This window comes from Artemia sp. Qi Xiang Cuo, chromosome 20 (genome assembly GCF_049724085.1).
Source record: "Artemia sp. Qi Xiang Cuo chromosome 20, ASM4972408v1, whole genome shotgun sequence".
NCBI classification, from domain to species: domain Eukaryota; kingdom Metazoa; phylum Arthropoda; class Branchiopoda; order Anostraca; family Artemiidae; genus Artemia; species Artemia sp. Qi Xiang Cuo.
Genome location: NC_142813.1, coordinates 53,536,271 through 53,562,812, shown reverse-complemented (window position 1 = coordinate 53,562,812; position 26,542 = coordinate 53,536,271). Strand labels below are relative to the sequence as shown.

The 26,542-nt window shown below is 34.5% G+C and overlaps 1 protein-coding gene across 3 annotated transcripts in view; it reads right to left on the bottom strand.

Annotated features, from left to right (window-relative positions):
* Nucleotides 1-26,542, bottom strand: part of MICU1 (Mitochondrial calcium uptake 1) — a 127,498-nt gene that overhangs the window by 22,235 nt on the left and 78,721 nt on the right. For all 3 annotated transcript variants that reach the window (XM_089106330.1, XM_089106329.1, XM_089106331.1), the window contains 3 exons: nt 17,208-17,368; nt 9,118-9,234; nt 3,503-3,752 (listed from right to left, as the gene is read on the bottom strand). In XM_089106330.1, coding sequence (XP_088962456.1) covers nt 3,503-3,752; nt 9,118-9,234; nt 17,208-17,368 — 528 coding nt within the window. The remainder of the gene's footprint in view (nt 1-3,502; nt 3,753-9,117; nt 9,235-17,207; nt 17,369-26,542) is intronic.

Sequence of the window (26,542 nt, the reverse complement as noted above, 5' to 3'; positions counted from 1 at the left end):
TTTTTTATTGAATATTTCCTAATGGATCAATAGTGAAATAGCCACTTTTACAAAAACAACAAAATGTGCCTTAAGAGATAATATTTTAAACTTGCTCGTATTCAGTATACTAACTTAGTTTGAAATATTTTATAATGAAAACAAGAATGTATGAAAAAGAAAGAAACTGCCAGCTTTCTTAAAATTTTATATTCAGAGCTATGACAAATGAAACTCAGAGAGGAAAGAAAAATAAAAAAAAAGGTGAAAATATTCAGAGCTATCGAAATCACAAACTTAAATATAAATCTTATTCAACAATTAAAGCCCTTTTTTCCATTGGGCCGAAGATGAAAGAGCTACTTTTGCAAAAGCGGAAAAATCGTATTTACAGTACATTTTTTAAACCCGTCTATCTTCGGCATACTAAATTGATCTAAATTATATTATAACAAATAAAAACAGTTCAAAAACAAAAGAACCGGCATAATTTCTAAAAATTTAATGGTAGAATTATTACGCCTATCAAAATGACACACTTAATTATGTAAATATAAACCTTATTCAATAGTTAGATCGCTTTTTTACTTCTGCCTTTTATTGGACAAAAAAGAAGCAAAGAAAGAGCGTTTTTGCTAAACGGCACGATCTTTATTTAGAGTACGTTTTTTAAATCCTCCACTTATCTAATCTTATCTTATCTATCGAATATCTATCTTATCTTATCTATCTAATTATCTTATCTATCCACTTATCTTATCTATCTAATCTGCACACTTATCTAATCTAAATTATTTAAAAACCAACAAAATAGCTTAAAAACAAAAGCTGGCCTATTTTATACGTAAATCGTATACAATACAATAGTCAAATAAGTGTATATTTTTTAATCAACCAATGCTCTGCCTTCCAAATTTACCCTATCTATTTTATAACAAATAGTATCAAAACGAATGAATCTGGTTTCTTTGAAAAAAAAAATCATGTAAGATCTGAATAAATTTAAATTTATAGCAACAGATCCATAATTGAATAATAATAATAATAATAAAAAAAAAAAAAAAAAAAAAAAATCTAAATACCGATAATTCTGCCGGGTAACGCTGCAAAGTCTGTGGCACTAGTAATTTTAATTGAGATCAAATGTCAAACTGCCGAAGTTTCTTCTCTCATCAGTGTTCAGTGCCCGTTACCAAGAACTTATAAATTATTCTTTACCAGTCTGATTTATTTATAACACATTATAACAGCAGACGGGTTACGCCCACAACCAAGCCGTATCCGGGGGGGGGGGGGTATCCGGCCGTATCCAGGGGGGCGGGTTCGAACCCCCCCATCCAAAATGTTTATCTGACTCGTAAAAACGTAATAAAAATGAATAAAAAGACATTTTTCATGCCTTAAAGTTTTTTTGTACCCCCCCTAAAAAATCCATTTGTACCTCCTCCCTAAATAAAAATCCTGGATACTACCCTGCCCACAGCGGAGTAACGTAAAAATTGGGAAAAAGCACTAATCAAATAGAAACGTGACAATAGAAAAAACATAAAGCGTCTCATTGAAATAACTGATGACTTAAGCTTTCGTTTCTCGTCCACTTTTGGGTAAAATGCTGAAGTTTGACTAGTCAGTGTATGCTTTCTACTTATGCAATCGTTGTAAGTCTATGGAGTAAAAAATTCAAAGCTATTTCACAGATTTAAGTAACATTCGACGAGCCTCCCACCTACTCAGAGGCAGTTTTAGAGGAGGGGCAGAGGGGGCACTTGCCCTGGGTGCAGATTATAAGGTTGCAAAATTGCAAATAAATAATCTAACGGTTATGATTATTTTGTAGTTTTTGGAAATTTATTTTACTAAAATACAGGAGAGGGCGAAGGTGAAGTTAAATAAATGAAAATAATTAATAAATCAATAAAATAAATTAAATATTACAAATAATTACGTGGTATTAAATTAATAATAAATAACTAATTAAAATTGTTGATTAAAAATAATTAAAACATAAACTATTAATTAACCATTAAAACTAAAATGATTTCGTTAATAATTGATTTTTTTTTAATTTGGCCTGAAAATTTTTGTGGGAGACATGGGGGGGGGGGGCACTAATCAAAATTTTGCCCCGGCCACAAGAGAGACCAGATTCACCACTGAGCTTATTACAGTTAGAGAAAAAAAATAGAAGAACCAGATAGGAGAAAGATGAGGTAAATGCGAAACAAGAATTAAACAGAATTAAAACAGAATTAAAACACAAAACACAGAATTAAAACAGAATTAAACGGCTTTGGAGTGTGAATCCACTTTAGCTATGATACTGGAAAGCTAATGGATACTGTGCTGACTTTTTTTACAGTTGCTAGATACCAAGCTTTTCCTTCAATTTCACACATATTTTACCAATCTTTGAACTAAGTTTTTCACAAATTGTTACGTGAAATGAGACAATGTAACTGCTTCAACTTCTGCTAGGATGCTATAAGCAACTATCAGTTTCGTCTTGATGAGACAAAACACAAAAGCCACACTAAACCTCACCTTTTTCTATCTAACTGTCAGCAAACTTTCCCTCTTTCCTTCCTTAACGTCCTTAAAGAAGTTTAAATGTCCCAAATCGTATTGCTTGAGAATCTTCCCCTTATATTTCAGGAACTTTTATAAAAGTGCCTTATATTTTCTATAAACAAAGAGCCAATTTGGTTACTCTCAAGGAAAGAAGGTCAAAACTTTCCTTGAATTTCGCCACCACTGCCTCTAGCAGGGAGCTCGAGGCAGTGATGGCTCCTCCCCAGAGCAAGGGAGGAAGGAAAATCAATTTTCCTCCCGTCCTCTGCTTGATATGTTAAATAGGTGACCCCCCCCCTTACAACTAACTGTGCAATATGTATCTTGGAAAATTTGAACATTCTTCTTGTAATCTTTTTTTTTTACTAAATTGCGCCCCATTTTTTTCTCATACCACTAAATTGTTTTCGTGATTTTATTCGGTTTAATTCCGTTATAAATTATGCGATTTATTGTTTTATTCTTTTTAACAATTTCAACCTTTTTGATATGTTTTCTTACCAACCTCATCATATTTTAACCCTTTTGATACCAACCTTATAATATGTTCTTGCCTTTACCATATTTTCTTACCTTTACCATATTTCTTACCTTTTCTTACCAACCTTATCATATTTGGTTTTTTCTTTGCAGTGTTTGCTGACTCTGAAGTGCGAATTCAGCTAATCTGGGCTTGTGATTACTCATTTTTTGGAAATAAATTTTATCTTATGCTAAGTGTAAACGCGTTTGCAAGACAGTTAAGATTGCCAGACAATTGGATCTGCCAGAATAGTTTAGACTGCTAGAAAACTATTCTGCCAGAATAGTTTTAGAGTCAATCATACTGTCTGTTTCATATCTCTAACTTAAAACTTTTAATCTACATGCACAAAACAGATAGAATAGATTTATAATAAAAAATGTTTGACCTTTCCATCTTCTATTACTCGATAGTTCCATACACAAAACTTACCTTTATCGATGGCTGCTCCAGCAACATGATAAAAAGTCAATGCAGTATCAACATCGTTGATATTTGAGAGGAAGTGGAAGAAATTCAAATAATCTTCAAGAGATATGCCTTCGCCACTTTCTTTGAATGCTTTTTTTATTCGCTTCTTGGTTCTTAGCTTGATTTTTTCTGGATAGTTAGCGTATATCAGTAGCATTTCGGAGAAGTCTACCTCTGTAATTTTTCCATCTTCATTCTTTTTACGATTAAACTAAAAGAAAGAAACGTAAAAAATTATTTATTATCAATACTAAAAAATATCTACTCTCTTTAAGTAAGCAGTAATTGTATATATACTTATTTATGGCTACTCTTTTCTCGTAAACCGTTCGATAATTTTTGGAGAAATTGGCACACTATCATTTCCTGGCTTAATGAAAAACGATCTAGATTGGCCAAGCCTTTGGTAAAATTCGTTTAGGGCCTCAATTTAGGAAAGCAAACAATTTTCATATGACTGATGTCAGGTACGTATGCCTTTAAAGAGCAAAAACGAAAATGAAGTTCACATTAATCTGCACCTTGATGAAAAGCGACAGCGATAATTACATATATACAAGCCTACCACTTGCCGAACAGAACACCAAGGGGTGTAAGTGCCAATTGCCAAGTGGTACTTATTTATTATTCATGGTTATCGCCTGGATACGAAATTTAAAAGAAGTCTGCCTATGTGATTTTGCCCTTTTCATTCTTTTATGATTATAAAAGTTTAAATAAATCTAAAAAAGAACTTCTGCTCATGATTTTCGAGTTTTTGTGAGGGGGAAAGGGGCCCGGGCAAATTATTATTAGAAGATACCCAAACCTCTGATTATCTATTAAGGTAAAAATATGACTGTAATTTTCTGTCTTGCGCTCATATTTGTTGCACAATTAGAGGTCCCTTAGTATCCTAAGACTAAGAGGAGAGGAGACTAAGAGTAATCGTAGGAGAGAAATTTCCCTGGAATTTCTATTTTCTGTCCAAAAGTTATTGTCTTCTTCTAAAAAAATAACTGGTTAAATTTAGAATTTGTGGGTGGAGTTTTGAGACGGTTTTTCTTGTCACGGTCTTTGAATGTCTTTTTGTTTGTTTCTTGGTTATCCGCCCCCACCTCTCAATATTCCCTTAAAGTTTCAGCTTGACGCATCAAGCTATTCTCAAGAAATTACTGATACATATCGATGAGCTAGATACACATAACATCTTTTGATGTACCTCTGCTCCTTCCACCAAACCAAAATTTAAGGTCAATTTGGTCCCCTCCTCATCCCCATTCCTCCCATCCCCCTGGGAAACTCTGTGAATAATGACCAACCAAAAGATCTCTAAGAACTCTCAGCTGATCGTAGAGCCAAGATCCAAAAAGGTTGCCTTTTCCCCTAAAACCCAGTTATGGGCAATGCGTAATTTACATATTTTTAGGACCATTGTCCCTTGGCTGGGAGGAAGAGGGGGTGGTTTCGATAGAGGGATCACAATTATTTGACCTTTCGTCATTTCAGAACTAAACAGCTTTCTCAATAATTTGATACAATATCAAGAGGGTTATGGGGGGGGGGGGTCGGTAACAGAGAAGGGCATGGGAGGGAGACTGACTGCCCCCTATCACTTTCCTCCCTTAAAAGGGCATTAGAAATTTGAATTGAATAAGCCCCCTACAAGATTTATCACACCACCGAATACTGGAAGTAGTCGAGTGAAAAAAGGAGTAGTATATGGAAGGCAAATAGCTTATTATTTAGGCAGCGCCGTAGCGTTGCCTCTGAAAACTTGCACATATCGGCAGCATTTCCGAGAAGTCTACCTATTTAATTTTGCTTTCTCCATACTGTTTACAATTAAAATGAAACCAAAAAACAACAAACCAAAAAACATTAGAATCAAGAGGAAATAATTATTTATTTTAACTCAAATCTAAGATCCCTCGAAAATTGACCGAAATTTTTTGAGATAAGCAGGTTCGATCTTTCCTCAAAATAAAAATACACTAGGCCTCTGGTGCCAAAACTCCATGAAGTGTTGCAGCTACTGTGACTCACGAGTCGGAGTTGCAGAGCAACACAACTTGGCAATCTTTTTAGGATTGGACTCAAACCCTTAAAAAAAAAAAAAAAAAAAAAAAAAAAAAAAAAAAAATTAAGGCACTACTTTTGCTTTTGCTAGGATCCATGTCCAATCCTACCTCTATAGGGACAAACCTTTGTAGAGGCAAAGTTGCCTCTACAGAGGTCTGTAAACCTCTATACCCTATAGAGGCAAAGTTGAATGGAGGCAATAATTTTGTAATTAAGACATTTAAATTAACAGCTTGTCGAATTTGAACAAAGTTTCGAATTTCAAGAAAATTTTATGTAAAATGAGAACTGATTTCCGAGTAGTGCCTTTTCGGTGCATGTACATGGTAAATCTGGACATCTAGGGAAAATTCTAGTCATCAGGATACGTGTCAAAAGAGCTAGTTTAACTTCAACCAAACTTGACGGGATGTAGCACCTAATATCCAAGTTTTGCTTTTCGGCGGCCCGAGACCGCCATGGGGCAGGGAGAGGGTGTAAAAGGTACCTAAATTCAAGTATTCATGGTATTTATTAAAAAGATTTGCTGCATATCAGTCAAACTTAATCAGAATTAACAGTTAATGACCAAGTAATGCCTTTTCAGAACCTAGGATAAATCTGACCTCTGGGACATGAGGAAGGGAAATCATATAAAGATAGCGAGGAATTTTCTGAAGACAGAGAATATAATCATTATCGATTTCATTGACGACAACTAATGAGTGGCGTTTAACGGCTTCAGTGATTATTATTGATGAATCTCTATGAAGGTCACTCGGCAACAGGCGTAATTTTGTCAAAATCATGAAGCGGGGGGGGGGGGACCAAAGTTGGAACCAGTTTTCCAAAATCAAGGGAAAATGACAGTGAAAACTGAAGAATGAGCCATAAAGTACCATTAAGGTAAAAAAATACTAAAGAAAACTGACCCTTTCTGTGGATGCATGAATTATGCAGGCTTATCTTAGTTTTGTCAAGATGTTTGAGGAAACTAAAATTCTACCGGGGGGGACTGGGGTCGGGGAGGGGGGAAACGAGTTCTGGAAGGGACAGTTGCCCCCCCCCCTGTCCCGTAGCAAATTACGTCCCTGCTCAGTGGTCCTGCGTCATAAAATTTGTCATTGTGTTCGGAGTGTTGAAAAGAGCATTAATCATACAAGATCTATCTGTGTCGGGGTTATAGAAAACAGCACTACATCTGTCGAGAGAGGATTCGAAAAATGTGGACATTTTTGGACGTAGACCAAATGTAGACCAAAAATGAGAATTTTGGATCGCCTTCTAACACTTTCTCTTCACTAATGCTAGGTTTTCTAGATGAAAGGTTAAAAATTGCAGGTCCAGGATTGCCCTTAAGAGCATGTACTGGGTTGATCATTCGAAATTGATATTTCAACCTTGTAAATTTTCATTAAGCCTCTCCTTTACCGACAAGAATCATGATGAACTAAATTCCTCTTTATTCTGAGACATTTGCAAAAAAGGATCCGTGGACGAATTCTGCGACAGAAAAATTTTAAAGATTTCCTTTCTGAAGCAATGACACATCTCCTGTGATTTTGTCCTTAATAAAGTCGTTTAATATTTTTAGCTGTAATTTATGTGTGAATTGTGATTCTCAAAAAGCGTTTAAAAGGAAATTGTGCCTCAAAGATTTAGGAAACTATTTTATCCTTTCTGCAACATTCTATCGTTAGCAATTTTAATAAATGGGCGAGGGAGGCTATTGAAATAAAAAAAAAAAAAAACATATGTTTGCAAATATTTCCATAAATAGAGATACAGGAGATATAAATATTGACCCAATTTATAATACTCTTCTGAAAAGTGAACCATTTGTTAATGAGGGTATTAACATTTTTGAAAAATCACCAGGGGACGAGATTAAATACGAGACCTAGGAGAATTGCGTCAATGGTAACAAACAACAGGATTATTTCGCAATAGAATAATTAACTTCATTTTTATTTTATATTATTTCATCCAGCTGCTTTGGTGTTCTCATTGAAGTAACTCTATTAGTGACACTGACCTATGTAGATCTGTTGCAACAATTGTAGATATTAATATTGGCTGTTTTTAGTTTATTTTCAGTTTTTGATCTTTGTTTCTTCTGCTCTGAAGACGCCTCGTTTGTTTGTTTCTTCATTGTGTTTTCCCTCTTTGTTGTTCTTTAACATGATTGGCCAGTTCAGCTTAAGATTTTACATTTGACTAATAACGTTAGCACTTGTCCGCCTAAATTAATAAAATTAAAAATATGTTTGTTCAAATACGCCCTATCAACTTGACGTAAATAATGATCACTGCCTTATGTCTTAAAAATTATAAGAAGATGACGATGTATTTTCTGTGTACTGTCTTCAGTACAGAGAAGATGTATTCATTGCCTTCAGAAATTTCCTTATGATATTCCTTAGAAATTTCCTTAGAAATTCCCTATATATAAGGAAAGACAGCGTGATCTTCGTCATTATTTAAGTTTAATCAAATAGAAATTGTCCCATAGCTATTACCCACAGGTCACGATAGTTCCAACATGGTCCCTTGGTTTTGCCATCTAAATTTCAGCCATATAATTCATGGGACGCGGGGAAAAAAAAAAAATAAAAAAAAAATAGGTGAGTTGTTTAAAATTATAAAGAGTTTAAGGGAAATCCTTAAAATCTCGATAACTGAAAGGTAGTATGGGCACAAATGCCCCGATGCTAAAGTCCACGCTAAAGTTGGAGTTTACGAAAATTACTGCTTCCTAGCTTATGCGACTAATTTTTGAAAAATTGTTCCAAATAAGCCTACGTACCAAATTCGTCCGGCAGATTAAAAAAAAAAAAAAATAAAAAAATGGCAGTCAGATTATTGAAAAGCGCAGTTCCAAAGAGCTTTATAAAACAGAGAAGAAAACTTTTCTTCAAAATTTTCAATCAGATTGTTTTTGAAAAATATCAGGGTTATTTAATTTAGAAATGTATATAATTAGCAGTGTTGCCAAATATGACTACACAGGAAAAAACAAAAGAAGGGTACATCGAAAGCCAGTGGTGTTGTCTAAAGTTTGGGGAGGAGGGACTTCAGATCTCTTGAATTCTCCTCTACCCAAATTATAATCTTAATTTTTGTACGAACAGATAAGTGGGACTTCCCTGAACAGAAAAAATATTTTTCACTTTCCGTTAAAATTTATAATTACCTTAAATTACCTTACCTCAAATCACACTTGCTAGCGATAGGGACGAGTCCAGTGTACGCCAGTTACACTAATTAGACAACTTTTAAATATATCAGTGTTTTGTAATTTTTGGAATATAATCAGCAGCGTTGCCAAATTCGCAAAAAAACCCAGAAATTTCCAAAAAAAGAATGACAAGTCGAAGAGCGGTTGCGTTATCCAAAGTTGGGGAAGGAGGGACTACAGATATTCTGGATCATCTCCTACCTAAATAACGATCTTCCATTTTTGGTAAATCTCACTGTTATTACGCCAACATTTCTATTTTTCTAAAAAAAAAAAATATCAAAAATTACGAACATACCTCTAATGTCAATATTTCCTTTCGCAACTGCTCTTGAAAATCAAGAAACTTATCAATTGTTAACTTCTTGTCTCCGTGAGTACCAAAAAAATATTTTGAAAGAGCAGTATTTACACCCTAAAAAGGAAAACTTTATAGTTGAATCAAAAGATAAATCTTGCACAGTAACTGGATAGTTTTCCTTTTAAGAAGAAAACGAAGAAAAAAACAAGAACTAATTTTCGCCTACCATCGCATATGTAATGAGGTAACGCCAGCACAGGATACCTTAGAAAATAAATTGGGTACTTGTTAATTAAAAGAAACACACTCAAGAATTAAGCTTAGATTAGATCTCAGAAAACCTGTTTCATAGCCAAAATGACAAGTGATGGGTGATAGAATGCATTGAACTTGTATAGTTGGGGTATATATTTGACCATTAGGAGGGTAGGTTAGGAGCGCTGTCCAAATACTTTAGTCCCCCCTCCCCCCCCCCAGATGCAAATATATAACCTAAATTACATTATTATACAAATTAACCGTTATATGAAGGTTACAGTTCATTATGGATTAACCTAACTTCACTTCTCGGGTGTGTTCCATTTAATCAACAAGTGCCGTAAATTGTTAAAGTGTCTCAAATACCACAAACTACCACCCTCAGTTGAAAACCTGCCTAATCACACTCTCACAAAGAATATTGAATTCGAAATACCAGAATTATTCAGTCCCTCAAATACAAGAAGCTACTCCAAAACAAGTAAGTTGCAGCAATCTATAGTTTAACACGCAATTTATAATTTAGCAATCTATAATTTAAAATCTAGTTTTAACACGTCGCATCAGACGGAGAAAAAAGAAGATGGCGTCTTGACTGAAGACATTATTACGTCTAACAGAAGAGCAATGTTATTATGTGCAATGATATTAGCAATGTTATTATTATGTCAATGAAGAGCAATGTAACAGAAGGCGAATGTTATGGTAAGTTCTGAGATGCTGGAAAAACAGTCTCGCAGCTTGTCTAAATGGCCCATCTAACAAACTACCTTTCAACTGGCACTTTTATTGCTGAGTTACCTTGCCAAGTGGATTGGTGCGCTGGATTTAGGATCCCTTGTCCGAGAGGACGAGGGTTCGAATCCTAGTGTACTCAATTATTTGGTTTGGGACGTGGGTCACTGGCGTGTCCCTATAAGCTCAGCCAGAGTCGACCCAGCTTTAAATGGGTACCTGGAGAAATCTGGGGAAGGTAAACAGGAAGGGTGTGCGAAAGTACAAAATGGTTGGAACACCCCATTGCACTTCCTGGCTGAAGGGCCAAGAAACGGAGATCAGAATCGCCAGTAGGGACTGTAAAGTCCAATGCCGTATTCTTTACTTTACTTTACTTATCACCAGAACAACAGTTTTGTAGTTTTCAAGAGGATGTCAGTTGATGTTTCACCAATGATATCTATTTTAAGTAATTAAGATAGACAGTACGTTTATTTTAACCTAAAATCAATTATTTTTCAGAAAGAACAAAATTGTGGCTCACTGTTTTTTCCATCTTGATTTTACATTCATGTAAACTGATTTGTCTATGGTTATTCATTAGTATTCATTAAGTGTGTGATAAGTTAGTACATTTCATGAAAAATACCCTTATAACTTTATATTTCTTAAATGAACGAAAAAAATGATTAGATTATGTCTCATGAGAGTCTTAAAAAATAACAACTTCATGCATTGATCGATCTATGCATGTCTTTATTAGAAGCAACGCTATAGCGTTGCCTATAGTAAAGGCCATACGGCTCCAATGTTTTATTATTATTTACTTTTTTTTTCCCCAGAGGCACTTCATATGAAAGGGGTCGTCGTAGAAACTTCAAAGGGGGCTGACTCGATTGGAAATCGAGAGTTCTAGTGCCCTTTTTAATAGTCGAAAATGATTGGAGGGCAACTACCCCCCCCCCCCACACCCCTCATTCCTCCAAACACATTCAATCAAAATTTGAGATTGCCATTTTGTTCAGCGTAGTTGATTTCCAGATAGAAAATATGTTTTGAGGAGGACACTCCCCCACAACCCTCAAGGCAAGGGTTTTAAGTTATGCCCTGGAGCGTATAAGGTTTTTATAGAAGGCGTTGTCGTAGAAACTTCAAAAAAGGCTCATTCGATTGGAAATTCAAAGGGCTAGTGCCCTTTTTAATAGTCGAAAGTGATTGGAAGGCAACTAGCCCCCACCCCACGCCCATCATTCCTCCAAACACATCCAATCAGAATTTTGAGATAGCCATTTTGTTCACCGTAATTGATTTCCAGATAAAAAATATATTTTTGAGGAGGACACTCCCCCACAACCCTCAGGGCAAGGGTTTTAAGTTATGCCCTGGGGGCATATAAGGTTTTGATAGAAAAAGTTGTCGTACAAGCTTCAAAAAAGTCAAATTGGATTGGAAATTAAAAGGGTTCGTGACCTCTTCAATAGTCAAAAATGATTGGAAGGCAAGCTGGGTAGATAACCCCATTCTCACTCCGACCTTTCACCCAAAAACATCCAATAAAAATTATTAGATAGCCATTTTGTTCAACTTAGTTTTAAGTTCTGGAAATTAGGTCTTTGAGAATGACACCCCCCCCTACAGCCCTCAGGGCAAGGGTTGTAAGTTATGCCCTGGGGGCATATAAGGTTTTGTATTGACAACGTTGTCATAGAAACTTCAGAAATGGCATCGATTAGAAATTTAAATGACTAGTTCCCTTTTTAATAGTCTAACGTGATTCTAAGGCAACTGATACCCCTTCCACGCCCACCATTTCCCCAAACACATCCAATCAAAATTTTTATATAGCCATTTTGTTCAACGTAGTTGAAAGTTCTGGAAATTATATGTTTGAGCAGGACACTCCCCCCCCACCACAGTTATGGTGGTTCTTATGGAAGGAATGCTCGTGTAAACTTTTGAGAGGGCTCATTTGATTGGAAATTGAAAGTTCTAGTTCACTTTTTAAGAGTCAAAAGATATTGGCGGTTAACCAGCCTCCCCCCCCCCCAAAAAAAAAACATTTTTTCCCAAATGCATCCAATAAAAATTTTAAGATAGTTATTTTGTTAAAAATAGTTCAAAGACCATATAACGAAAATTCCGGTGTCGACACAACCCCCCAGGGTCCGGGGGCAGGCGTTGTAACTTATGCCCTGGGGGAATATATGGTTCTTATTGAAGGGATGCTCTTAAAAGTTCAGAGATGGCTTATTTGATTGGAATTTGAAAGTTCTAGTTTAGTTTTTTAGAGTCAAGAGATTGGAGAGCAACTAGCCCCCCTTCCCAACGCCTCTTTCCCCAAATGTATCCAATAAAAAGTTTGAAATAGCCATTAAATTAAAAATTGCGCAAAAGTCAGATAAGGAAAACCAAGGCGTCTTCACAACCCCCAGGGCCCGGGGGCAAGCGTGGTATGTTATGCCCAGGGGCATAAATAGTTCATATGAAAGGGATGCTCGTCAAAATTTCAGAGGGGGCTCATGTGATTAGATATTGAAAGTTCGAGCTCACTTTTTAATAATCAAAAGAGATCCCAGGGCAGCTAGCCCCCCTCCCCCCACCCACACCTTCTTGTTCAAAACCCATCTGATGATAATTTTGAGATAGATATTTTTTTAAAAATAGTTCAAAGGTAGGATAAGAAAAAATCCGGTGTCAATAGAACCCCCCAGGCCACAGGGGAAGGCGTTCTAAGTTATGTTCTAACGGCATGTATGGTTCTTATGAAAGGGATGCTCGTATAAACTTCATAGAGGGCTCATTTGATCGGCAATTGAAAGTTCTAGTTCACTTTTTAGAGTCAAGAGAGTTAAACTAGCCACCCCCCCCCCCCGCCTTTTTTTTCCCAAACCCGTTCCCTCCAAATTTTGAGATAGCCAGTGTTTTGGAATGTTCAAAAATTAGATAACAAAAACACTCCCCAGAGCCCGGAGGATAGGCGTCGTAAGTGTTGTCCTGGGGGCGTATATGGTTCTTATGAAAGGGATGCTCGTTTAAACTTCAGAGGGGGCTCATTTTATTGGAAATTGAAAGTTCTAGTTCAATTTTTAAGAGTCAAAAGATATCCGTGGGCACATAGCCCCCCCCCCTCACACAACTTTTTTTCCCTAAACCCATCCAATAAAATTTTTATAATAGCCATTTCATTAAAAATAGTTGAAAGGTCAGATAAGAAAAGTTCCTGTGTCGACGCAACCCATCAGGGCCCGGAGGCAGGCGTTATGAGTAAAGTTCTAGGGGCATACATAGTTCTTATGGAAGGGATGCTAGTATAAACTTCGGAGAGGGCTTACTTGATTTGAAATTGACAGTTATTGTTCACTTTTTAAGAGTCAAAAGAGATCGGAGGGCAACTAGCCCCCCCCCTCCTCCACGCCCTTGATGCATCAGATAAAAATGTTGAGATAGTTGTTTTGTTAAAAATAATTCAAAGTTCTAATAAAAAAAACTCCGGTGTCGAAACAGCCCCCAAGGGCCCGGGAGTAGGCGTTGTAAGTTATGCTCTGGGGGCATATATGGTTGTTAGGAAAGGGATGCTCGTATAAACTTCCTAGAGGGCTCATTTGATTGGAAATTGAAAGTTGTAATTCACTTTTTATGATTAAAAGTGATTGGAGGGCAGCTAACGTCCCCCCACACTCCATTTATTTTTGTCCAAGAGGCACTTCATATAGAAGGAGTGGTCGTATAAACTTCAAAGATGGCTCATTCAATTGGAAATCGAGAGTTCTAGTGCCCTTTTTAAGAGTCAAAAGTGATCAGATAGCAACTGGCCCCCCCAAGCCCTTTTTCCCCAAATACATCTGATAAAAATTTGAGGTAGCCATTCTGTTAAAAACAATTCAAAGGTCAGATAAGAAAAACTCCTGTGTCGACACAACCCCCCACCCAGGGGCGGGGCAGGTGTTGTAAGTATTGCTCTGGGGGCATATATGGTTCTTATGGAAGGTATACTCGTATAAACTTCAGAAAGGGTTCATTTGAATGGAAATTAAAAGTTTTAGTTCATTTTCTCAGAGTGAAAAAAGATCGGAGGGCAACTAGCCCCCCCCCCCCCGCCCTCCACGCTTTCGGGTGTATCGGATGGATAAACCCATCCGATAAAAATTTCAGGTAACCATTTGGTTAAAAATAGTTCAACAATCAGATATTAAAACTCCCGGGTAGACACAACCCCCTAGGGCCCAGGAATAGGCGTTGTAAGTTATACTTTGGGGATATATATGGTTCTTATAGAAGACAAACTCGTATAAAATGCAGAGAGGGCTCATTTGGTTGAAAACAGAAAGTTCTAGCTCACTTTTAAAGAGTCAAAAGATACCCAAGCATAATGTAGTCCCCCCACACTCTTTTCCCCCAAACCCATCGGATAAAAATTTTGAGACCGTAATTTTTTTAAAAAGAGTGCAAACATCAGACAATAATAAATCTGAGGTAGACAAAAGACGATTTTTTTACTTTGATATTAGTTTTGTTAACTTGATGAATATTTGATTTTTTTTTAAGTTTGATTTTGAAATAATAAATTTTTAAAAACTTGAAATTTTTTGCCATAAAAAACGAACAAAAATTAATTAAAAAAAAACTTTCTGATAAATAAGTTTTTCAAAGAAAAGTAAAGGCCATTTTAAACTTCAGCTCAGCAGATACAAATACCGTTTAAAATTCAAACTCAAAACGACCAGAAATTACTATTAAAGAATAAATGAAACCCAAAACGAACAGACATTAAATAAGGAATCATAGCAAAAACATACAAAAAGTAATAATATAAATGAATAAATAAATCTTAAAGCGAGTAGATTGAATATGAAAATCAAGCTGAAGACGAAAAAAATTTTCCTATTGAAGTACAAATGAAACTTAAAACGAACAGAAATTAAATAAACAATCAATACAAACAAACATACAATAGATATTAATGTAAGTTAATAAATACATCTTAAAAAGAGTGAAACTTAAATTAAATATGAAAATCAAGCTTGAAACGAACAAGAATCACCACAAACAAGAGTTGGGTATGATCTCCTTCTCTCACTGTAAAAGTCTAAAACCTACTGCGTCATTGGCGCTTTACTGAAAACTATATGCGTCTTGAACAATCTTCGAAAGTACAAGCAACATCAAATTGAATACTTGATAAATACTGATATTAATTTTTTAAATATCCATCCGTTCAAGATATAATATCACTGTAACTGTATTTTATTTTCAATAGTGTAAGAAGTGGAAAATAAAATATTTGTAACATAATCTGTTTTCAGTTAAGCGCCAGTGACACAGTAGGCCTTAGGTTTTTATTTACAGTTAGGAAAGGTGGCAGTATCCAAACACTTGTTCGTAGGGAAACTAGATTAGTCTTTAACAATTTTAAAAAGAGCTAATAAATTAAACTGAATATTTGATGTATAATGATATCAATTGCTGAAAGCTCATCAGTTCAAAATGTTACTATAATTTTAATGATTATTTTCAATATTAAGCACAAAAGATAATATTAGTCATAAAATTGGTTTTCAGTAAAGTACCAAGGACACAGCAGGTTTTAGACTTTTACAGTGAGAGAAAGAGGTCATACCCAAACTCTTGTTTGTGATGATTTTTGTTGGTTTCAAGCCTGATTTCCATATTCAATTTAAGTTTCACTTTTTTTAAGATTTGTTTATTAATTTACATTAATATCTGTTGTATGTTTGTTTGCATTGATTGCTTAAGATCTATTTATTCATTTATATTATTACTTGTATGTTTTTGCTATGATTCTTTATGTAATTTCTGTTCGTTTTGGGTTCCATTTATTCCTTAATAGTAATTTCCGGTCGTCTTAAGTTTTAAAAAGTATTTGTATCTGCTGAGCTTAAGTTTAAAACGGCCTTTACTTTTCTTTGAAAAACTTATTTTTCGGAAAGTTTTTTTTAAATTAATTGCTGAAAATAACATCATTGCTGGATTCATACTTGGATTGTATCTAGTCAGAATATTGGAAAGGTATATTACGAGATAAAAATATAAGCCCAAATTGAAGAGAGGCACAGCCCAAAGAGGCCTGGGCCTCGGAGGGGAAGGAGTGTCAAAACACGAGATCAGTCCATTTTTAAGACACTATTCTTCAATTTTCCCAAGAGGATTCAAATTTCCAAAATGGGAATTTCATTTCCCAAGAGGGGAATGTTCATTTCCCCTCTGAATTTCCCCAGGGGAAATTCATTTCCCCTGGCGTATGCGCAGATATTAAGAAAGGAATAATAAATTTAAAAAATAATTAAATAATAATATTAATTGAATTAAGATACTAATAATAATAAAATAAGTTATCAATTAATTAATAAAAATAAAATTACTTTGATTTTATTGAATTTCTATCAAATTAATTATTTATTCTATTATATTTACTTTATTAAATTTACTATTAAATGTAGTAGATTTACTTCAATTAAATTCATTCTATCATTTTATTTTATTAAAATATTGCGTTTCATGTAGTGTCTGTTATTTCTAAGGAACTTTTAAGCTATGCCTCTTTAATTGAAAGAGAGGGATTTAAATGCGAGAATGCAAAACGCAAGAAATGATTTTTTGTTGTAATCACACTGTGAAATATCAAATACATCATTAAAAGTATCCATATGTACAAAGACACCACTGACACAAGGTTTTATGCAGTCGGTAATTATGTTAATTATAATACGGTAATCATAATGCAGTAGGAAATTGACACAAGGCTTTATTCAGTCGGTAATTATGTTAATTATAATGCAATAATTACAATGCAGCTAGTAATAGTCAGTAATTGACACAAGGCTTTATGCAGTCGGTAATTTTTTTAATTAGAATATGATAAGATACATATCTATTTTAAAAGGCTTTTTACCCAAAAATAGAGTTTTGCGGTCAATCACAAAATTCTAAAAAAAAAACCTGATTGGCTCAACTAGCACTAGCTAAATCTCAGTATTCGTAAAATATCGTTGTGAATGGGCCTTGAGTGAAAAACCTCGTTATTGTCTCCGGATGATCAATTTAAATTTTAGTCTTGTACGTTTTCTATGCCTCTGGCTGAAAAAAAGACTTACCTTGAAAGTATTTCCAGTGACTGAGTGATCCCTGTGTCTTAATCCTACACTCGTCTGCTGTCTGGTAAGATTGGCAACCTTTTGAAATTCGTCTACATCTACGTCACCATCTCCATTCAGATCAAACATTCGGAACGCAATTTCAAAATGTCTTCTTGATGCTAGAAAAAAACAAGATATGAGAATGTTTACTTATTTTAATAATAAGTCTTTGTTGCCTGATAATTAAAAAGCAATGTCCGCAAAGACATAAATGGAATTCCAAAAGAAAATGCCACAAATTAGTATTGCTTGGATACATAAAATAATTTATATAATTTTTAAAATCTTTTTTAAAATAATTTTTATTTTAAAAATGAATTTTTAAGAAATAATTTTATTATTTATATTATTAAATATATATTTATTTTATTAATTTATTTTATTAAATATATATTTATATTATTAAATAAAAAATATTTTAAGGAATAATTTTTAATAACAACCAAGCCTTTAATAATAACTATTAAAAATAAATACTAAAATTATTAAAAAGTTAGTAAAAATAACTTTAAAAAAAGATTGATATATTGATACCACGAAAATGTATTTTTTTTTTGTTTTATCGAGGGGGAACTGAAGAATGACGAGGGATTAGTATTTAGTTGTCAATTTTGTAGGTAATTCGGTAACTCTACTGTAAGTTGATATCATGATTAGTGATATTTGAATTGAGTAAATTTTGGATGAGAGTATATTTGTTTTTCCATGTTTACTGGACTACCCCTATGGACAGTCTTGAGTCAGTCTCTTGGACAGTCTAGAAGTGTATTATGTTGTCATGTATGTTGTAATATTCTGTTCAATAAATAAATACAATGAAATTCAAAAATGAATTCATGAAATAACATTGCCAGGATACATAAAATTACTTCAATAGCTAAAAATCTTGAAATAATTCTTAAAAAGACACTCTAAAGACACTAAAATCAAAAAGTGACAAACAATGTTAACATTGTTTGATACATTGTTAACAATGTATTTGATACAATGATAAAAAAAATTTATACATACAAATAATTCCAGCAGCCAAAACAACTTCAGGATATTTTTGTAACCCAAATTTTTAGTTTTAAATAAGAATTAAAACAACTCGTGTAACTAAATCCTTGTAACAGTTCCGTGTAACCAAGTGTAAACTGCACAGGTTATGTAAGCGATATTTAAATACTTAAAATACTCAATCTTAATATATGTAAAGATCTTAAAATGCTTTAATACTTCTCTTATCTTCAATCTTTAAACACTTTCTAAAAGAAACTACACAGACATAATGAAATTCGAAAACAAAGGTTGTTAACATGTGTTAAAAAAAAACAAAGGCTGTTAACATTGTTAACTGAATACATAAAAATAATTCCATCATCCAAAGCAGCTTTCAAAATCAAGAACAAGAAAACACATGGAAATATATAATTCAGGCTATACACTTGCACATGAGGGGGGTGGGAGACATTTTTTAACACAAATTTTAAGTTTTCCTTAAGAATTATAACGATCCGCTAATTCTGTGTAGCTTCATGTAAACCGTACATAATATATAAGTGATAGCATGAAATATTAATGAATTTTCACACTAGTCTATTTCATATTTTCAGCATTTTTAAGCATGGAATAAACTGGAAATGTATAATCCGGATTATCTTCAATATCAGAAATAATTTCTACATACTTTCTGAAAGTGGATAATCTTACAAAGCTCTGTCGTCCATTTGCTTTAGTCGGGATATTTGTCGGGATCTTGTGCCAGCTCTTCAGAAAATTGGAGCCAGAAGCTTTCCCACTTTCTGCCAAACTTCCAGAAATCCACCAATGGTATCGATATCGTTTTTGAGAGTTACCCACAAATCTTCAATTGACCGCCAGGACGTCTGCCAATCTGACAGAGGAGCAACTAGAAGCACTTGCTTGATGTTGCATTCATTCGGTTTTCTCAAGACATGTCCAAGCCAACGCAGTCTTCTCTGTTTGACAATCGTGGCATAATTCGTTCTCAGGCACTGTAAAATTGTTATACCCCATATTTGGACTGGTCTAATAAATGATTTCTAATTCTATAATGTAATCCAACCCCTTTTGTTTTGAGCCGTATCTTTCGAATTACTAAAACGAGTTGCCAAAAACCGTGTTTGACACACAGGCATAAAAAAAGCTGTAGCACACACTCTTTTGTGAGGGTTGGAGAAAAAACGTTTTACCTCTTCTCCCTAACACCAATTCTAATTTCTTTTAACCGAAAGGGGCAAAACTTCATATTTTTTAATCGATCACTCAGTCGTGAGACAAAACAGGATATGCTTACCAAATTCGTTATGTTTTAGTTGAACCAAATTCGTTATGTTTTAGTTGAACCAAATTCGTTATGTTTTAGTTGAACCAAATTCGTTATGTTTTAGTTGAACCAAATTCGTTATGTTTTAGTTGAACCAAATTCGTTATATTTTAGTTGAACCAAATTCGTTATGTTTTAGTTGAACCAAATTCGTTATGTTTTAGTTGAACCAAATTCGTTATGTTTTAGTTGAACCAAATTCGTTATGTTTTAGTTGAACCAAATTCGTTATGTTTTAGTTGAACCAAATTCGTTATGTTTTAGTTGAACCAAATTCGTTATGTTTTAGTTGAACCAAATTCGCTATATTTTAGTTGAACCAAATTCGTTATGTTTTAGTTGAACCAAATTCGTTATGTTTTAGTTGAACCAAATTCGTTATGTTTTAGTTGAACCAAATTCGTTATGTTTTAGTTGAACCAAATTCGTTATGTTTTAGTTGAACCAAATTCGTTATGTTTTAATTGAACCAAATTCGTTATGTTTTAGTTGAACCAAATTCGTTATGTTTTAGTTGAACCAAATTCGTTATGTTTTAGTTGAACCAAATTCGTTATGTTTAAGTTGAACCAAATTCGTTATGTTTTAGTTGAAGTCACTAGTGTATATAATCTCTTTAAAAAGTGGGCAAAATCCTTTGGCTTCAGGCAAAGTATTATTGGGGGGGACAATAATAAATAAAAATTAACTTTAGGATATGGGAAGAGCACACCCCCTACCCCAAGTACGTCTTTGATACAGGCATATACAGTAACACATATACATCATAAACTGACATACCCATTATTCGGATAGGACAAATTCGATCACTTTTCTTACACGTTGTTTAATTACCGTAATTAATCTGCAACTTTACCGTTTGTCCTCGCGAATTTACCAAATTCCTTCTGAAAAAGAAAACTCTACCAATTTAAACAGCAACCCCCCACTGGTTTTGATTATGTATTCATTCTGATATTTCTGCTACATGCAGACGTTTGACTATATTTGCAAGTTGTCCAAACTTTCCATGAAATAAGCACTAATATATTTTCTCTCTTTCCATTTTCATGGAAAAAAGAGGAATCTAGCATCAAAACTAATTGGGGAAACAAAGGCTTTTTCCACTGACAAACCAGAATCTTGAAACAGAATCAGAATTATCAAATAATTCTTCAATTCATGCAACACGATAAGATTTAATGATTCTCTATATAAATCAAATTGACCCAGTCCATTTTAAATTACATCTAAGAAAGGTCACCATACTCATTCGTAAAATTTTGGATATTTTGGATATTTGGTCCAAAAATTTGGACCAAACAATTTTGTATATTTTCAAAGCAACATCAGTGCATTAAAATCCACGCCAAGAATGGATCTTCTTTTCAAGTTGCATTCACTGTAAGTTACATGGCCTAGGATTTGCCTTCTGAGGTTTTCATATCCCAGTCAACCTAGAGTGGGTTCTTCGGTACCTGGGTCGAGTCTCTTTGGATCTAAAGTCGGGATAGCAACTTGCTAATTTCGCTACCCAGAAAATTTAAAGGAATCTAAAGATGGAGATGCTAATAGCCAATTTCGGTGCTCAAGAAAATCAGTCTCATTCAGTCTCTGACCAGTTCACATCTTAAAAAAAAAGTACATTTCATGGATTAATTTTTTACTTGTGGATAAACCTAGGCACGGAGCCAATTGATTTTGCGTAAGAAATTATTAAGCTAAAATCTGATTACGCAAGTGACTTGCATGTGATTACGGCTTAAGGATTATTTATGGATTGTAGTTTTGGATTAGTATTCAGCACTATTATCATCTGAATCGTGCATTGAAATACTTGGACTACTTGCAATTATTTGAAATTATTTGCAAATTACTGGATTAATTAGCCCACTCAAAGATAAGTAATTATTTATTTTCAGTGCTACGCTCATGTCAAAATTCAAGCCTTTTTACATTGTTCTCGCTAGTTTCAAAAGTTACCCCCCTTGGACAGTAACTGCTTTGCAGTTAAAAAGGGTTGCTAAAGTATTATGGATATATACAGTTTTTTGCTACGGCGATCATTCTGAGCACCAAGTTTCAGGGTCTAATTTGAAATTACTTTCGGATAACCCTAGTGCTCGGAAAAGAACGGAAAAAGATGATGGTAAAGCATTTACGGAATTGGATTCGTTTCTGAATATTTATAAATCGGCATCACCTTCTTATCTAGCACTAAACCCAGCAAGCATTATTGCAGAAGTCTCACTGGCACCTAGAATAATGCAGCAAAAAATAGCTTTTACCCAGGATGACTTAAATCGGACGCAAGTGAATCTTACAGCTGAGATTTCCCGTCAAGTTAAGACTAAACTATCAGACCCTGATACAGCGAATCAAGCAATTGATATTATAGTAAAAAAAATTCATGATGCTATTTCCATTGATTACAACCCAAAATTCCAAGAAATAGAAAAGTCACTCAAAGGACTATTTGCAATGGTTAAAAGCTCGGAAAGTAGGATTTTGTCATTGGAATGGAAAGTGGATGATTTTGAACAAGAAAAGATGTTGGATTGCTTAGTGATGAATGGAGTAAGGCAGAGGCCTGGAAATGACCTAAAGAAAGAAGTATCGGTTATCATTAAAGACAAGATGCTGGTCCCTGGTTTTGAAGTTAATAATATTTTAAATGTTTATCGATTAAGTTTGAATGACTCTAACGATCAATCTAAAGTGTCTCCAGTGCTAATACGCTTCAAAAATGTGGAATTAGCTCGAGTGGTTTTCAAAGAAAAGACTAAACTAGCAAAGAGTGGAATATTTTTATCAGAATCGCTAACAAAAAAGCGTCGTGAAATTTTAAATGCGGCAAGAGATTGCTTCGGTAAATTTAATGTATGGACTGACCGCGGGCAAATTTTGACCGAACCACCGGGTAAATCAATTATACGAAAGGTTCGATAATTCGCAGTTTGTGCTTATATTTTTTTTTTTTTTTTTTTTTTTTTTTTTTTTTTGCATTTATATTTTTTTATTTAATTCCATATATAAAATCGATTGTCTTTTTTTACTGGCAAATTAGAAACGCCCTCAGTTATAGGACGACTTTTTGAGCTTGAAAATAACCCGTTAGATGTTTTAAGCATTATCAATAATTCTATCGGACATGTCAACAGTGATTTGATCACAGTGAACCACACAGTAATAAGTAAATATGTTTCTAGTCTGAGGGAGGCTGTCAAGCGGGATGGATATTTTTCAGTGCTCCAGTTGAATATCCAGGGTCTTTGTTCTTCAATTGACCATCTAAAACAGATTGTTTCGGATGGGCTACCTGACGTTGCTGGTTTATGCGAGACTTTCTTAGATCCTAAGAATAATATGCTTTTGGATTTGCAAGGTTATAAAATGGAACGACTGAATCGACAAAAGAGGGTCAAGTGTGGTCTTGCTTTGTATATTTCTAAAAATCTCCCATATTCTCTTAGAATTGATTTATCCAGAAATATTGAAGGTGTCTTTGAGTCACTTTTCGTAGATATTAAATGTGGAGGTAAGGATTTAATTGTTGGTATTATTTATCGATCTCCTAGTGGCTCTATTCCACTGTTTCTACACACCCTTAATGATCTACTGGATACCATCCTAAAACAGTCGACTGAATTAATTATTATGGGAGATTTTAATATAAACTTGATGGATATAAAGTCTTCTGTATCTTTAGATTTTCTGTCGTCCATGCTTGCCGCAGGTACTTTACCTTCCGTATGTATCCCATCTCGCATAACAGAGACTACGTCATCTCTGATTGACAATATTTTCTGTACGGCCACCTTGATCCAAAATTATGTTTTAGTGAGCGACATTTCCGATCATTTCCCTGTTTACTCTATATACTGTTTTGATAAACTGACTATTGAGAGGACTTGTGAGTCTGGTATGAGGCCTTTTAGGTTTGGTGAAGTGGAATTGATGCTTCTTAGGTCAAGATTGGCAGAAATTTCTTGGGGTGGTTTTGAGAGTGATTCTGATTTTTGTAATTTATTTGATACTTTTTATGAGTCAAACAGTTCGTGGTAACGAACTGTAAGTAAGGAGCGACCCGGCTCAATGGTAACCGAAACTCTAGAAAACGGGTTTTTGATGCCAATAGATATATCAAAAGAATCAGATTTCAATGCTGATTTCAAATATATAACTTTCATCAAGTTTAGAGCTACCCATCAAAAGTTACGCGCCTTAGAAAATTTGTCTGATTTTCAAAAAAAGGGGGAAAGACCCCCTAAAAGTTCTAGAACCTTAATGAAAATCACACCATCATATTCAGCGTATCATAGAACCCTACTGTAGAGGTTTAAAGCACCTATATAAAAAAATGTGGATTTTTTCATTTTTTGCCATAATAAATATCAAGGATGCGTGTTTATTTGTTTGTTTTTTTGTTTTTTTTTTTTTTTTTTTTCCCAGGGGTGATATTATAGACCCAGTAGTTCTAGAATATCTTGGGAGGGCTCATTGAAAGGGAAATTAAATGTTCCAGTGCTCTTTCTAATTGACTAAAAAAAATGGAGGACAACTAGGCCCCCTCCCACGCTAACGTTTTTCCCAAAGTCACCCGATCAAAATTTTGAGATAGCCATTTTGTTCAACATGGTCGAAAATATGATAAATATGTCTTTTGGGATGACTTAATCCCCCGAAGTACCCAGAGGGAGGGCTAAAAGATATGAACTTTACCCAATGTTAACATATAGTCTTGGTTATTCGGAAGTATACAGAAGTTTTCAGGAGGTTTTTTTCTGCTAGTGGGAGGGAAGGGTGGGTCGAGGGTTATGTTGGAGGATCTGTTCATGAAGGAAGTTTTCATGGGGGAAGGGAAATCGCCATGAAGGGGGCGCCGGACTTGCCAGCATTATTTATTGGTTATTGGGAAGTATACAACAATTTTCAGGAAGGATTTTTTCTGGAGGGGGGCTAGAGGAGGGAGTAACTCGGGAGAAGATTTCCGTGGAGGATGTTTCTTTGGGGTAAGGGACAGTTCTATGAAGGGGGCGCCGGATTTCCAAGCATTATTTAAAAAACGATCAGAAATTAAATAAAAAAAAACCAAGTTTTTTCAACTGAAATGTAAGAAGGAATATTAGAACTTAAAACGAACAGAAATTATAACGTATGTGAGGGGGTTCTCCTCCAAGTCAATACCTCGCTCTTTAAGCTACAGTTTTTTTTTAGTGCTTTCAAAAGAGCTCTCTATTCTCATTAAACGGCCTTTGTGATTCAGGGGTTTGTGAATCAAATTTTTTTTTAACTTTTAACGTAAAGAACTTGGTATTGACTAAGGGCAGAACCCCCTCATATACGTAATAACATATACGTAATAAAAAAAAACAATAAAAAAACAAGCGATACGGCTCAATAGTAATCGAAACTTTTAAAAACGGAATTTTGATGTCAATAAATGTATCAAAAGAATGTGTTTATAATGCTGATTCTAAATATATAAATTTTATTAAGTTTAGTATTACTCATCAAAGGCAACAAGCCTGAGGAAATTTACTCGATGTTTTAAAGAGGGGGGAAACATCCCCTACAAGTGGAAGAATTTTAATGAAAATCACAGCGTCAGATTCAGCGTATCAGAAAACCCTATTACATAGGTTTCAAGCTCATATCTGCAAAAATCTGCAACTTTGAATTTTTGCCAGAAGAAAAATATACGAATATAGAAGTTAGTTACGTAAGTTAATTTGTAAAGACATTCATTTAGCAAAAGAAAAGTAAAATTTTTATGCAAATAAAAGCTGCATTAACTAAAAAACGATCAGAAATTAAATAAAAAAAACAAGTTTTTTAAACTGAAAGTAAGGAGCGACATTAAAACTTAAAACGAACAGAAATTAGTCCGTACATGAAAGGGGCTGTCCCCTCCTCAACGCCTCACTCTTTATTCCGTATATGAAAGGGGCTGTCCCCTCCTCAACGCCTCGCTCTTTACGCTAAAGTTTTTTATTGTTTTAAAAAAAAAATTGTGAAACAGTCAAACTTTAGCGTAAAGAGCGAGGCGTTGAGGAGGGGACAGCCCCTTTCATATACGGAATAAAGAGCGAGGCGTTGAGGAGGGGACAGCCCCTTTCATGTACGGAATAATTTCTGTTAGTTTTAAGTTTTAATGTCGCTCCTTACTTTCAGTTTTAAAAACTTGTTTTTTTTATTTAATCTAATAAAGACGCTGTTCTTGATATTTGTTCTGTTTCACCTTCTAATCGTAAGTCTAAGAATGCTTTTCCTCTAAATCCTTGGATGACCCCTGGTCTCCTTATGAGTTGTAGGAGAAAAAATAATCCCTGGAGGGCCTTTAAGTCTGCTAGCCCTTCAATGAAATCTATTTGCTTCCAGCGATTTAAAATTTACATTAATATTTACTACTTTGTATGTCGAAAGGCCAAGCCCCAGTGTTATTTTAATTGTTTTTCAGATTGTGGAAAAGATATACAAAAAACATGGCAGGTTTTAACTTCTGTATTTAGGCCCTCTTTTCAGTCTCCATCAGCCCCTTCTTTTTTGGATCTCGATGGCAAAATCATCGGAGGTGAACTGAATGTTCAAGATGCATTTACTTCATATTTTGCGAATATTGGTAAAAGGACCGCTTCGGCTGTTGGTTCTTCTCCTTCAGGATCCAACTTCAAATCTTATCTTCGGCCACCTTGTATGAAGTCAATGTTTTTGGAACCAGCGACGGAGAAAGAAATAGCTAAAATTGTTATGGGATTGAAAAATTGTTCGTCTTCTGGCCCTGATAATATTCCTACCAAAGTAATTAAGTCCATAATTCCTTCCATTATATCTACCTTATCAAAACTTATTAAAATCTCATTTAAGCATGGTATTTTCACGAGTAGTCTCAAGAGTGCTCGACTCATAATATTATATGGGGGGGGCACGAAATGATCCAGCCAACTATCGGCCAATTTCTTTGTTGTCTGTGTTTAGCAAAATA